This window comes from Phycomyces blakesleeanus (assembly GCF_001638985.1).
Source record: "Phycomyces blakesleeanus NRRL 1555(-) unplaced genomic scaffold PHYBLscaffold_21, whole genome shotgun sequence".
In the NCBI taxonomy this organism is placed as follows: domain Eukaryota; kingdom Fungi; phylum Mucoromycota; class Mucoromycetes; order Mucorales; family Phycomycetaceae; genus Phycomyces; species Phycomyces blakesleeanus.
In genome coordinates this window covers 851,660-866,016 of record NW_017265154.1, presented here as the reverse complement: position 1 = coordinate 866,016, position 14,357 = coordinate 851,660, and the positions used below count along the sequence as shown (strand labels likewise).

At 36.4% G+C, this 14,357-nt stretch overlaps 3 protein-coding genes across 3 annotated transcripts; 2 read left to right on the top strand and 1 right to left on the bottom strand.

Annotated features, from left to right (window-relative positions):
• Positions 1-2,223: 2,223 nt before the first annotated feature.
• On the top strand, positions 2,224-3,379 carry PHYBLDRAFT_78285 (hypothetical protein; the record flags this gene model as incomplete). Its single annotated transcript, XM_018443350.1, has 2 exons — positions 2,224-2,320; positions 2,449-3,379. 2 exons carry the CDS (start codon positions 2,224-2,226, stop codon positions 3,099-3,101), a joined length of 750 nt encoding a protein of 249 aa, XP_018287721.1. The 3' UTR covers positions 3,102-3,379.
• Positions 3,380-3,403: 24 nt separating this feature from the next.
• Positions 3,404-5,594, bottom strand: PHYBLDRAFT_149463 (hypothetical protein; the record flags this gene model as incomplete). Its single annotated transcript, XM_018432280.1, has 12 exons — positions 3,404-3,462; positions 3,610-3,731; positions 3,839-3,906; positions 4,097-4,194; positions 4,288-4,340; positions 4,413-4,527; positions 4,654-4,687; positions 4,754-4,923; positions 5,016-5,094; positions 5,192-5,221; positions 5,362-5,415; positions 5,568-5,594. 12 exons carry the CDS (start codon positions 5,592-5,594, stop codon positions 3,404-3,406), a joined length of 909 nt encoding a protein of 302 aa, XP_018287720.1.
• A 1,600-nt stretch (positions 5,595-7,194) lies between these two features.
• PHYBLDRAFT_149462 (hypothetical protein) lies at positions 7,195-13,151 on the top strand (the record flags this gene model as incomplete). The annotated part of the gene is made up of 10 exons (XM_018432279.1): positions 7,195-7,509; positions 7,791-8,415; positions 8,584-8,757; positions 8,854-8,939; positions 9,063-9,136; positions 9,276-11,420; positions 11,649-12,125; positions 12,273-12,366; positions 12,455-12,666; positions 12,755-13,151. 10 exons carry the CDS (start codon positions 7,195-7,197, stop codon positions 13,149-13,151), a joined length of 4,599 nt encoding a protein of 1,532 aa, XP_018287719.1.
• Between the last annotated feature and the right edge of the window lie 1,206 nt (positions 13,152-14,357).

Sequence of the window (14,357 nt, the reverse complement as noted above, 5' to 3'; positions counted from 1 at the left end):
TGTAAAGTCCTATGAAAGAGTGAATAATATAGTAGGACCCGTTAAAAATGCTACTGCTGCTTATTTTTTTATCATTTTAAAAAGCATTTACTGGTCACGCATTATGATTCAGAGTAGACTGTGTACTGAAATGAACTGTGATATTTAGAAACAAAAAAATCATCCTTTTGAATTATTACAACCCAAAGCAGACATGGCCAGAGGATGAAAAACTCATGCTGCACAAAAGGAGACTATACTCTCTCAAATAGAAAGAGAGCATTATATTCCTCAACCTGGAGACTTATATACTACCACTCCAAGATCTGGCTTTCAACTCTTGCCTACAAGCAATATCCATACGCTTATACTTCCAACACTTTTTTTTTCTCTTTTATATATTCAAATGTAACATGTGTGTGAATTAGTCAAAGTACTTTGGAGGACAACCTTTTATCTTCTTAAAAAAAGCATAACAAAAATAAAAGCAAGGTAAAGAAGTAAATAACCAAAATGACGATAGACTTGACTTTGATAGCTCTACTTGAGCCTAATTTAGTAAGTCTGATCCTCTCCTTCATGAGTCTGTACACAAGGTGCGACTAGTCTAAATGTCTCTATGCAATAAGAGTTGGAGAAGCATCATACGTTGCATTTGCTTTGTGCTTAGTCCAAAAATGTGAAGATCGTATGACTGATGGTAGCTGCATTTGACATTAATCTTGTATACTTAACTTAATTGATTCTTAATTCTTATACATACATACACAAGTACCATTTCATGTCAAAATTATAAAGATCCCAAATATGATCCCTAACACCAAGTAACATAGACCTATAAGTCAGATCTAAGAATTGTTGATAAGGGAAGGGGTTTATGTGTATATGTGATATATAATTATATCCTGTCTTTATCTATTTTTTTTTGAGATTCTAGACTATGATAGATAGTACATAGTGCTTAGATACTAAATAACTTACGCCACATTATAGTGGCTCAAATTGTGATGTGCTAATAATGTTTTATATACAGATATATTAAGGAAAGCGACTCGAAAGTGTGGTACTCATTAGATAATTATCTTTATTAAATCAATAAGTATGTAATTATTGATAGTAATGATAAGAAGAAGAAAAAAGACTAAGCCACTAATCGTATAGTGCAAGATTTTCTTAAAGAAAAAAGATCGCCCTAAAACAATAGCTCTTTTTGGATGTAATTTCTTCTCAAGGTAGGATCTAACCAAGAGTCCTAACAGAGAATAGTTAGGTTGATTCTAATGCTTTTTTGCATAATAGAATACCTACAATAGCGTTGATTTTCTAACTTTATTTCTTTTAATGATAATAAGATATTAAAACAAGTCAGGATTTAATATGTAGCTACATATATTAGCGCTTCATTTATTTCAAGAGGCTATTGTATCCTCTATAACAATCAAGCAGAACGTGTCCAGAATACCAATAAAAAACCATGTTCATTGTTCTATATTGTATTCTTATTTTTATTTTTATCTTGATAGAATGTATCTGAGCTTGGTTGTGTGGTACAGAAAAGAACAGAAACGAATTCTCTTGTTTTGCTGGGTTCAATAACGAGCGATATTCAATACTAAAAAAAAAAATAGAAATAAAAGCATGTATCCTTTAAAGTAAGGCTTTACTTCTAGACTGCAAAAAAAAAGCTATTAATCTAACTAACTAACTAGCTAGCTAGCTAGCTAGCTACTTATATATAACTTTACATAAAGTATAGAAAGAAGGATAAAATACAATGGGATCGCCTTTGGGTCTATTTCTTGTTGGGCGTTGATTGGATCAGAAATTGTCTGTGCTTTGTTACAAAATCCAGAAAAACCAAAATAAACATCGTATTTCTGTGGAGATTCAAAATCTTCTTTTGTATTTTCTTATTTTATTGTTCGAGTCTCGACTTTGGCTTCTCCTTCTACGATCTGTCACACTGTAGCTGTCTCTCTTTTGCTTCCATTCGCTCTAGTACTTTCCAGTCCAGCCAATTTTTTTTTTTCCTTTTCAAGGCCACCTACAAAAAAAAAAAAAAAAAACTCAACCATGGTGGCCTCTCAAACTCCGTTTTTTTTTTTAAAAAAAATAAATAAATAAATAATAATTTAGAAATCTCATATAAAAGCCAAGATCAAAAAACAAAAAGTTTACTTGATATTCCCCCCTCTCATCATTACCAGCACTACCGAGCTCCAACCTTCTTACTTATATACTTGAATGCCTTCCCTCATATCACACGCAGAGTCAGAGCCTCTTAGCCGCCAACTCACAGTAACAACAGACCCAACCGTCAATGTTCGACACGTGGTGAAAGGTAAAACATCAATTACAACCAAATCCATTGTTCCTCTTTGGTTTTTTTTCATCATTCACACTCACATATACATATATACATCATCTCACGCTAAATTGTTTGTTTTTTGTTTTGTTTTGATATTTTAGGTGCTATCAAAGAAGCTTCTCATACCCTCACAGATGCATATGCTTCTGATGCGATATTGGGCTGGTGTGCCCGTGGTCTCGAACATTCCAAGCATGACAGCTTCCTTTACAATGTGTTCAAGAACCTTATTAACAGCTCTAGCCTCCAGAGCCGTGACTTTGTGGTCCAGGTTGACGGCTGCCAAGGTGTTCTAGTCTGGTCAAACCTACCACAGGGCTGTTCCTGGACACGAGCTATCGGCACAGTAAAACTGGCCCGTCTCACCGGCTGGGCATCTGCGGTGCGTGCATTCGTCCGATTTCAACCAACATGCGATAAAATGCGCCGCAAAGTAATGGCCGAATATTCTCAGGAATACATCACCATTGGATTTCTCGGAGTTCTCTCCCACCAACAGCACAAAGGCCTTGGTGGCACTCTCCTGCGCCACGTTCTCGAAAAAGCCGATGCGTCCCATTACCCTGTCTATGTCGAAGTCAATCACCCTGACACCGTCAAGTTTTTTGAGCACTTTGGATTCGTTATCCGAGCAAGTGCCCAGGTGAGCCAGACTCCCGGTCTCTCGGTCTATTTCATGGTGCGCGACTTTGTCTCACACATCGAGCCTAAACCACTTCGAATTCGGCCTGGTCGACGTATCTCTTACCAATAATAATCATAACAACAAGAAAGAAAGAGAGAGAGAATATTAGCATTTTAGCCGTTTAGGTAGATTAGAACCCAAAAAAAACAAGCCTCTTTTATCTTTCCTTTTACACTGTACATAGAGTTCAACCTCTCTCACATCCATAATTCATTTACATTCATTATATCCTATCACTCCAAAAACAAAATACCCCCATTTTATTTTATTTTTATACACATGTAATAACAACAGCACTACCATTGTAATTATTTTCTTTTATAAAAGCAACAATTGTCCTTCAACATATATATATCCATTCTATTTTTTTTTCATAACTTGTTCAACCAGGATAAAACTTGTTCATAAGCTGCAAACTGAATAGCCCCTCCTAAGATATCATAGAGGCATTGCATGTATATATACACATAAAGGATATTAATAAATCATATCAAGTATCAACCATAATCATAATATTTGCTTCTTATTGATAGCAAGGGCATATAGCATATAATCTTGTTTTTTTTTCTCCGTTTACCTGGAGCAATTCGAATAATACGAAGATAAGATCCTTTAAAAAAGGACAAAAAACCCTCGTTTCTAACCATTTGCCTAATACAATCCCATGTGTTACGATATGGCCGACCGTCGTCTTGCATTCTATAACCCAAAAAAAAAAACAGTCGAAAATACGTATGTACACAAACATATAATTTAATTTCAAGCATCCTCTGTTTTGTACTACCCGTATCGTGCTTGCCACAAACCTTGTTTTGACTACATCGGGAGGAGAGTTTAGGATAGCAACCAACACATTAGCCAAACCACCACTAGCCTGAAACATGAAATTTATTATTATTTGTAGATAGGAAGATAGGCAGATAGGCGGGTAGATATATATAAATATAAATAAATATACAGATATATAGATTAGTAAAGAATAAAATGAAAGGATATAACTAAATAAATAAAAAGCCTAGCATATATACATATATCTATTACACAATTTTAGTACTATTTTTTACCATGTGTTTCCAAGGAGACAGAGGCTGACTTGGATCTTCGGAATGCTTCGTAAATAATGCCTTGATTTCAGTGTAGCCAGAGAATTTGACCAACAAACCTAGATAAGTGTAAATAAATAAATAAATAAGACTAACCCAACAATCCATTACATATGTATCTCTTTCTCTCTGCTCCTTGTTTTAGTACTCACCCCATGATTGTCTTGCCACTGTAGCAACAAGACCACTATAAAGAGCACGGAATCTAAATAGAAAAATAACATAAAATAAGGTTTTCCTGTTCGATTCTTTCTCGATTTCTCAATCCAGAATTTACCCTTCTTGACGGACAATAATTGAAGCAGTGTTAATAAGACCATGGTACTTTCGTTGATGAGCTGCGTTCATCATATCAGTTTGCTGGCGGACCTTGATCATCTCCAGTGGTGTCACTAAATAAAGCAAAAAAGAAAAAAACGCACACACACACACACACAAATAAACAAGTGCATATATATACATTTATAAGAGTTAGTCTTGAACCAAGTATCTATCAATCTTGGCGTTGTTCGTCTTACCAAGAGTTACCGCTTGAGTGATTCCGGTGCATATCTGTGTGTATTGATAACGTCCATAAGATTGTCCAGTGTATATATTGTATTATATATGGCTACTTACACCTGCAAGTCCTGCAGAACTATGTGCAGGAATAAACGTCCCTTCGTATTTCTCAAAGATAGGCTTGTATAAGGCAAGGCCCATGTACTGCAACGATATCCGAGGACCGACAATACACAAGACAGGCAATGTACCCCTGTAAAAGGCTAATCGAAAACGGTTTGAGCTATCTTACAAGGCATATGATAGTATTTGTATTTGTATTTGTATTTGTATTTGGATTTGGATTTGGGTTTGGATTCGTAATTTCGGTCAATCCTACCAGAAAATCCCTCTTCTCGCAGGACACGACGAAAGGCATTTATAATTCCGTCCTGATAATGCGATGCCAGGCGAATAGACTATTTATTGTATAACAACATCACTTTTGAGAACATGCTTTCTACATTGATAGTAAAAACAATAATAATAATGTTATTATGAAATAAACATTCTTACTTGGAACCGAGTCTTGATAACATCAGTTGGCTAAAATAACAACAATAATAGAGAAATTATATCAAAAGTTTCATCTTTGTATATATATATATATATGTGTGTCTATACGTCTTTCTTCCTTAATCAGCAGATCAGTGGATCATTTGTATCTTGTTTTAAGGGAATCTTACCTGCATAATGAGTAACTCGAGTGTTCCTGCTGCTGCTCCAGCTAATGTTGAGTTCTACATGAAACGAAAAGGAAAACAAGCACAGACATATACACACACAGACACAAAATAAATATGAGCACATGTAAATAATAATAATAGCAGCAGCAGCAGTAGTAGTAGTAGTAGTAGTAGTAGTAGTAGTAGTAATGGAATACACTTATTACCAAGACATTAGATTTAGGTTGCGACATTGCTAATTAATGATGTCAAGATTGACTAAATGACCTGAACACTTGAGAATGCTAGTGTATATGTTTGTAGTGTGTATGTTATGTGTGTGTGTCACCATCATCTTTCTAAATTCAGTTGACGCGAATAACCATCTCTATATGCTTATGATTCATGCAGTATCGAAGCTCAAACTTGCCAATCAGCTTGAAGATCTTTTTTTTTTTAAAAAAAAAAAATTACTCTATTATATAAAATTAAATCCGAAATTTCGGTTCCATCTTATTTTTATTTTATTTACCGCTATAAAATCCCAGGCACTTTGTATGAACAAATAAATTAAAGAAATAAAGAAAAGATTACAGCTAATCTCAATGTAATAGTGTTTTGTATATTTAATATCTAACACCGTCTTCTAAGACATTACCATGAGTCTAGACGTATCAAAGAGTCATATTTCTTTTATAATCTACAAAGGGAAGGGAAAAAGAAGTTATGGGACTTTCTTCTTTTTTCTTTTTGGAGAATGAAATTGGATGAAATATTAGCTTTATACTCTTGTATCAACTTGAAATTTTCGGCTTAAATATACTGTAGCTTACAGGTAATGCAAACATTAGAGACCATTTATACCTAAATGAAATTTGCGAAAATGTATACAAGAATAATAAAAAAAAATCAACCAGATTCTATCAATTTAAATGCGTTGAATTACCCAATAAATCTTAAAGCTTGGTAATACAGAATAAAGAACTTCTTGAGTATGTCTGTACCCATATTCTTGTCGGTAGAAAATAATGACACTCATGAAAAGATCTTACATAAAATTAAATGTGTATTTAATAAAGGTGTGTGCACAGTGGTATATGTAAAGTATCATTTTTATTATTTATGTGCGAAACGTTAATGAGAATAGTGTACATCCGATTCCATGGGGGCAGTAGTCAAGCCAAATGTAGTATTAATACTAAACACTTTCTAAGAGTCAATTGCATTGAACTAAGCTTAAGCAGATGTGATGTTCTCTGTACGGTGTACCAAGAAGCCAAGCAATGTATTCACAATAGGCAAGGAATAGGCAAAATTGTTGAACAACTCTGACTGGCTTAGTCTTCTTCCGTCTCCACTTGGATTGAGAAGAAGGGCATGTTTTTTTGGTGAAGAATATGTACCATAGAATTCAAGCTCTAGAAAAACCGTCAACAACAGAGTTGCACATGATGAGAAGAGATGGTACTATGAGTACTGAATTTTATCCAACACACATTTGAATTAATTTTGAACTTTTCTTTTTTTTTTTTAACAAAAAAAAAAAAAGTCCGGTCAGCAATAAATTGATCTGGTTGGCTACCCTTATTTTGCTCCTTTTTTATTTGAACTTTTAGTCTGTCTACACCAAACTTATTTATTTGTTTGTTTTTGCGCACACACATTTTTTTATATATATTTATATTTATATTTATTTATATTAAATTATATACAGATAATATCTACATAGTATAAAATAATATAATATATAATATATATGGATAGATAGACAGATAGACAGATAACGAAAGCTAATCATTATATATATATAAAAAAAAAGAATCAAGATCAGAATCAACATAACAACCAATCAAGATGCCATCCGTTTCGATTTTCAAGGCCATCAAAGACAACAATATAGATCTAGTAAAATTCTTGATTGGTTTGGGAACCAAATCCAATCAATCGGCCAACGTTACAAAAGAAGATCAACAATGGCTGCGGAATCATTTAAAGACAACTGGGCAAAAACAGTATAACCTTAACAAACGATCGTCAAAAGGCAAGACCGCACTTCATTATGCAGTTCAATGGAACAGAATATCTATTGCCCAATGTTTGATTGAATGTCCAATGGTGAACATCAATCTACAAGATCTTGAGAGTGGATGGACAGCACTACACAGGCAAGTAATATACACATGTGTATACGGTTGTATTTGTGTGTATTAAGTCTCATTTTTCACTTTTGTTTTCTTTTTTTCTTTTCTATATATATATATATATATATACACTTTTAGAGCGCTTTATTTGGGCCGCATAGAAATTGCATTGCTTTTGGTTCAAAGAGAAGGCTGTGACCTATCTATAAAGGTAGACTTGGCAAAGTGAGAAAGACAAGAAAAAAAAATACGAAATAATCTGGTCTGTAATTAATCGTTTTATTATATATATATTTATTATTATTATAGGATTGGGAAGGATTGAGTCCATTCGAACTTTACAACCTGACAGTTAAAGACTCGTCGTATCCTAACATAAGCACACTGAAAGTTGAAACACCAGCTAGTAAACTCACGCAATTGGATGATCTATTGAATTTAAATTCACATTATCAGCTTCAACACCAATACCAATACCAATATCAACAGCAAAATCAAAATCAAAATCAGAATCAAAACCAGCATGTGGTTGCGGGTGGCACAGACCTCTACACATGGGGAATCAATACAAATTATGTGCTTGGGTTGCCCGACTCTGACAACAAGTCTCGGCCAGAACGTGTTCGCCTGGATCTGGAGTCCCAGAGAATCCCGGAAATCACAAGCCGCCCACCGTATCTGGTCAGAACGGTCGTGATGTCGAAATACCACACCGCAATTCTGACCAGCGAACCGAGAAACAATCTTTTGCTCTGTGGATTCGGAAGAGGCGGAAGATTGGGAACCGGAAAGGTAGTCGACACTCAATTGACACCAATTGCTGTCCAGTGGCCAGAGTATATTGTAGCAGTTGCACTAGGAAGAGATCATACAATTGCGCTATCAAAGAGTGGAAATGTAATCACATTTGGAAACAATCGTTTTGGACAATTGGGTAAGTTTTATATATATATTTGGGTAGGAGAAGAAAGAAAAAGAGAAAAATGGGTCGTATTTAGAGTTTACCGAGTATTGGGATGGCTTCTGATATTTTCCATTCCCCCCCCCCCCCCCCCTTTTTTTTTTTCATATATATATATATATATATATAAAATAAACATAGGCTATGAGACGGATGCTGGAAAAGATGAGACCCCTATGCAACTTGTACCACGAAAAATCCAGGCTGCTAATCTCAAACGGCTGCCAATTATTGGAGTAGCAGCTTCAAGTGTTCATTCGGTTGTTTATACTAGTAGTGATATATACACTTTTGGGTATAATCAAGGCCAATTAGGTAAGAGAGCCTTACTAAGCGCCCATGGTGCCTTATTATATATATATTCATATACTTTTTAATTTATACATAATAATAATGTCTGATGATGTATAGGCTATACATATCTTGGTGACGATATTTGCCAGACGACTCCCAAAAAGGTTACATTTTCTGAAAAGATTATTCAAGTTGTAGTCACGGTATGTGAAGTGTAGAGATTAATAATAAGAATAATAAGAACAACAACAAAGCACTCACAGGCAAATTCTTATTTCCTTTTGTTTTATATGTATATGTGTATGTATTATTATTAACTGTGGTAGGACAATGCAACTGCAGTTTTGTTTTCCACAAACCAGGCTGTATTACTTTTTAATTATGGCCAGCAAAAGTTAATGTAAGTGATCTTATGGTGTGTATATATGTGTCTATGTGCGTGAATACGTGTATACGGCCTCTTCTTCTTTTAAATATATATATATATATATATACATACTAACAAGAACTCCCGTATATCTGTATATCTATATCCATAGTCTTCCTTGGAAACGTTTTCCATCCAAAATGCAGGTCCACAAACCTGCCAGAAACCTTATTTCAAAATTAATAACCAGTGGCGGAGGAGACTACATGGGTGCGATTTCAAACATGGGTGAAGTGTTCATCTGGACATGCAAGTCAAATGCAGCCACAACTCGGCGTCAGAACGAAGGGAGTGGCACCGGCACAGGAACCGGTACTGGAACTGGAACTGGTACAAGCGCTGGTATTGGAACCGGTACTGGCACAAGCACTACTGGTTCAGGCACAAATGCAGGCACAGGCACAGGAATAGACACAAGCGCAAGTACAGGCACAGGCACAGGCACAGGCATCGATTTTGGTGCTCGGTCCAGATCAACTATCATCACAACCATGAGCTCTCCTCGGATCGTCTGGGCTCCTCGTCTGGCCCACCTCGAGGCAAGACAGGCGAGCATTGGACAGAATGGCCAGGTGATTGTGTGCACGGCCATGGGAGAGGTGTATATCGGTGCTCCAAGCGGACCAAATGAAAATGGCGAGTACAGGTTCAACAAGATCCCATTTCTTCAACGCTGTATCTATGTGTCTGCAAACCCAAGTGGTGCCTTTGCTGCAATCCGTGCAGAGTACAAGGCCAGCAAACAACAAGCCATTATACCTCATGTCTCGGATCACCTGGTTTCGGCACTACCGCACAAGGCTGTCGCGAAGATGCTAGACGAACAAATAAAGAAGTTTGACGCCCAAAAGCAGAGTGCGCTAGAAGAATTAAGAAATAATCAATTGGCTGGGGAGTATGGGCATGACAAAAATATCAAAAATAATCATAGTCATAATCATAATCATAGTAATACCAATACCAATACCAAAACTAAAACTAAAATTAAAATTAATAATAATCATAACAAGCATAATAAGAACAATAAGAACAATAATATTAATGAGGACGAGGACGAGGACGAGGATGAAGTAAAGGAAATGAAACAAAAGATACACACCAGATACAATTTCCAGATCGAGACAGCAGTGTCAGACGCGTGGAAGTCCGTGGAGAATTTGTCAAGAGATGATGCTACGTTGGATCTCGTGTTTGTTGTTCAGAATAGGCGCATCTACCTACACAAGTTCTTTCTTTCCAGTCGATTGCGCTTTCTTATTGGTGGTGGTAGCAGTAATAATCGCAGTGGCGGTGGCGATGATACCTATAGCGGTGATCTGGTCGAACCAAAGATACCCCACTCTTCTTCAATCTTTCATCAATTATTAGCTGTGATCAATAATCCAGAAAGATCCGAGATTCATCTCGCCACCACTCACCTGGAAAGCTTTTTATTATTGGTCGATTACCTGTACTCGGACAACTATGCTCACCCGATGAGCACTCTATACAAATCGCCTTTGTTGTGTCGTGCAAGTGACATTCCTACAGCAACAGCAGCAGCAGCAGGAACGGCGACGGCGGCACCGTTTCTGGTGGTTCGGCCTTTGGATGTACAAAAGGGCCTGATAAACCTTGCGGAAGAACTTGATTTGGCAATCCTGCTCGACTCTGCCCAATCGACATTCAATCACACGCCCCAGTCATCGCTTCTGACAGATTTAGAGCTCCTTTTGACCAACAAGGTTACCCAGGATGTCCAGTTGAATTTGAAAGATGGGGAGGTCTTGTTCTGCCACGAACTAATTGTTAGACAAAGGTGTCCGTTCTTTGAGGCCCTATTCTGTCCTGGATCTGTATGGATGGAGGAAAGAAGAGAAGCCAATAGGACGAATGCTGCCGTGGATGGCAATAATGGCACTCCGGCGGGGAATAAGCAGAGTTACCTGCCGGTTGATCTGGGCCACGTCCCGGTAGAGGTCATGGCATCTGTTCTGGAATACCTATATACCGGACACAATGAAGTAGAATTGTTTGGCAAGGTGGCAAAGAACACGGTTGAAGAGATGGTCGAGTTCTTGATGGAGGTGCTTTGTGTGGCCGATGAATTGCTCTTACCGGATCTCAAGGCACTTTGCGAACGATCATTGATCGATTTCATCAGTCTGAGGACAGCGGTGGTCTTACTCGAGAGAGCAGATGCGTGTCTAGCGAATCTATTGAAGCAAGAATGCCTTGGGTTTATCGGAGCCAATCTTTCGACGTTTATCACTTGTGGGTGAGTCAATTACTTCTTTTTTTTTCTTTGGTATTTAAAAACAAAATAGAGATAAAGAGGTAGGTAGGACTGGTTGACTGATAGACTGACTGATAGTCTAAATGGCTGATTGATTGAACGATTGCTTGTTTATTTTGATGAAGATTAATAATGCTAATAATGATTGTTACTATTATTGGAGGGGCTCATTTGTTCTTTCTTTCTTTTTCTCTCTCTCTATTTGATTAGTATGCTGGAATATACAGATAACAGATTGGTCGGTTATTTGGAGGAGCATGTACAGAGCTGGCAAGCACAAGAAAGAAAGTTTTCAGGAATCCAAAGGGATTTGGCTCAAGTGGATTCCAAAGATAGGGAGATGGATGACCCGGAGTTCTCGACCTCACTCTATGCCCTGTCACTGGAAGACATGCCTATTATCAGCAGCCAGAGGGACATTCTTGTGACAGTGTACCCAAAGAAGCCGGCTGTACCTGATCATAATGAACCTAGTCGGGCATCGCTGGCGATCAAAGACAAGAAGCCAAAAGCAGCCCACGTGTCATCCCAGAAGAAAGGGGGGGAGTCGAGGAAGAGAGGTGTTCGGTTGGATCTTGGTGCGACTGAGAATGAAATCGAAGCGATCGCCCGTAGTTTGACAAAAACGTCCCACTCTTTGACCTCGCGACAAGGATGGGCCACGCCTGTGGTTGGCATCCAGGCTGAGTAAGCTATAAAATGAATAAATTTGTACTACTCAGCACAACACAACACATCAAACCATGCACCCATAAAAATAATAAGTATAGACATAATAATTATTATCATTATCAACATAGTGATCATAATATTAATATTAATTTTGTTTGATAGGTCTTTGAAACCCTCATTAAGAGAGATTCTGGAACAAGAACCTCAGGCGATTGATCTGTCAAGTAGTGGCCATAGTCCTCCAACCCAGGCAAAGGTATACAATGAATGTGACAATGACGTTTATAAGAATGTTGATTAATTTACGTACATAAAAATAAATAACTAACTCTTATCATGTATAGTTGGTACAACCACATCTCAAAAAGGTATCCCAAAAGGAGAGACGTAGGTTACAGCAACAACAGCAAGAGATGGCTGGATCTGGATCTGGATCTGGATTAAAGACTGGTGTTTGGGGAAAGATTACGACTGAGAAACCTGAATTGATCAAAGCTACTGTACCAAATAATGTACCTGGTTTGAGTCTAAATCCTGCGATCAATTTAGCACAAAAGTCCAAGGGAAAAAAGATGCAAGTTAATTATATAATAATAATAATAATAATAATAATTAATTAATTAATTAGTTTCTTTCTTTTTTAGATATGTTCCTGAAGAGCTTGTCAATGCTGAAACTAGTGCGATAAGACGGCCGGTTGAGAATGATATCAAGATTGGTAGCAATAGTGACAAGGTGGTCTCTGATACGTTTGAGGCAGGCGGACTTGTGGATGGATTTGTGCTGACACCAATTCGTCGTCGGAATGCTTATGGAGATTTGATGGCCTTGTGTTCAGATGATGTTGCAGAAACAGGATCATTTGAGAAGATTCTTAGACAACAGGCGCTTGATAAGATGCGGAAGGACAGACGGCCAAAGAAAAGTCTAGTCCGTATTCAGACCGAAGAGCGAGCCGTAGAGGGATTACGGGAATTTTATGTCCAGACAATTGAAGTCGAGAGTGGCGAATGGTTTGAGGTTAATAGAGTTGGACAATAGAATATAGAAATGATAAATTTATATTTATATTTATATTTATATATTGTGTGTGTGTGTGTGTGTACAATTTAGCTAGATTTAGATTTTATATATAAATTTGAAATGCATAAATATGAATATAATTGTGAATGTGAAAGCAAAAGCAAAAGTTGGATGTAACTATAGAAAATGCCACGTTAATAAGTTGAGTTTAGTTTAGTCGAATTGAATTGAATTGAAGCTGTGATAATAGTATATAAAAGGATATTTACACCACATAATAGAGATAGTAAAATGGTATTAATAGAACAAGAAAAAGCAAAAAGTGTGTTGAAATTGGTTGGATAATCCGCACTGGCCATTAACGATGAACAGAGTTAGATTAGAAATTTGGACATTTTTATTTTTATTTTTCCTTGGTAGAAAATATATATATATATATACATAGTAGGTTCTTTAAAGGTATGACAAAGAAGAAGAAAACTTCCTCAAGTGAGTACAGATATGTATTCTGTGATTGTACAAAGAATTGAAAGAACCAGGCCAAAATGATAGTAAAAATAGTGATGTGTATTTGGTACCCTTTAGTACCCCACCCAAGAGGTTGACTTGTTCGTTCTTAATTTTAATTTTTGCTGGTAATTGGTTTATACTGTTTCAATATTGAAACATTTGGTCCATATATCTCTTTATCTTGGCGTAATGGTGCACAGACTATTACTTTTCTTTATTTATTTTGCTGTGGTTGGTTTTAAATAAAGTAAAATAAAAATAATTGAATGATCATTTGGTGGTACCATTTACTCTGTTGACATTTGAAAATGGTTTCATGTTTGGGTTGCAATTGTTGTTCCTTTTTGTAAGAAAAAAAAAACAGGCCATTCATTCATTGATTTATTTATTATTAATGTGCCAAGATGATAAAAGAGTACAACCGAGTCAATGAGCACATTCAAGAGCCATTGATCATAAAGTGGATGAGCACCACGATCGGTTGCTTTTAATATTAATATTAATTTCAATTTCAATTTCAATAGGGAATCATAATTGCAATAAATTCTACATATATTAATTATATACTGATTATTAGTATTATTAGTACTTGGAGCTTATTTCTATTGTTGTTGTCTATGGGTACATTTGAAAATGATTCTTTAATAGGAAACTTTTTTTTTCAATACAAAAATAAGATAAAATAATAGAAATAATATAATATACACACGCACA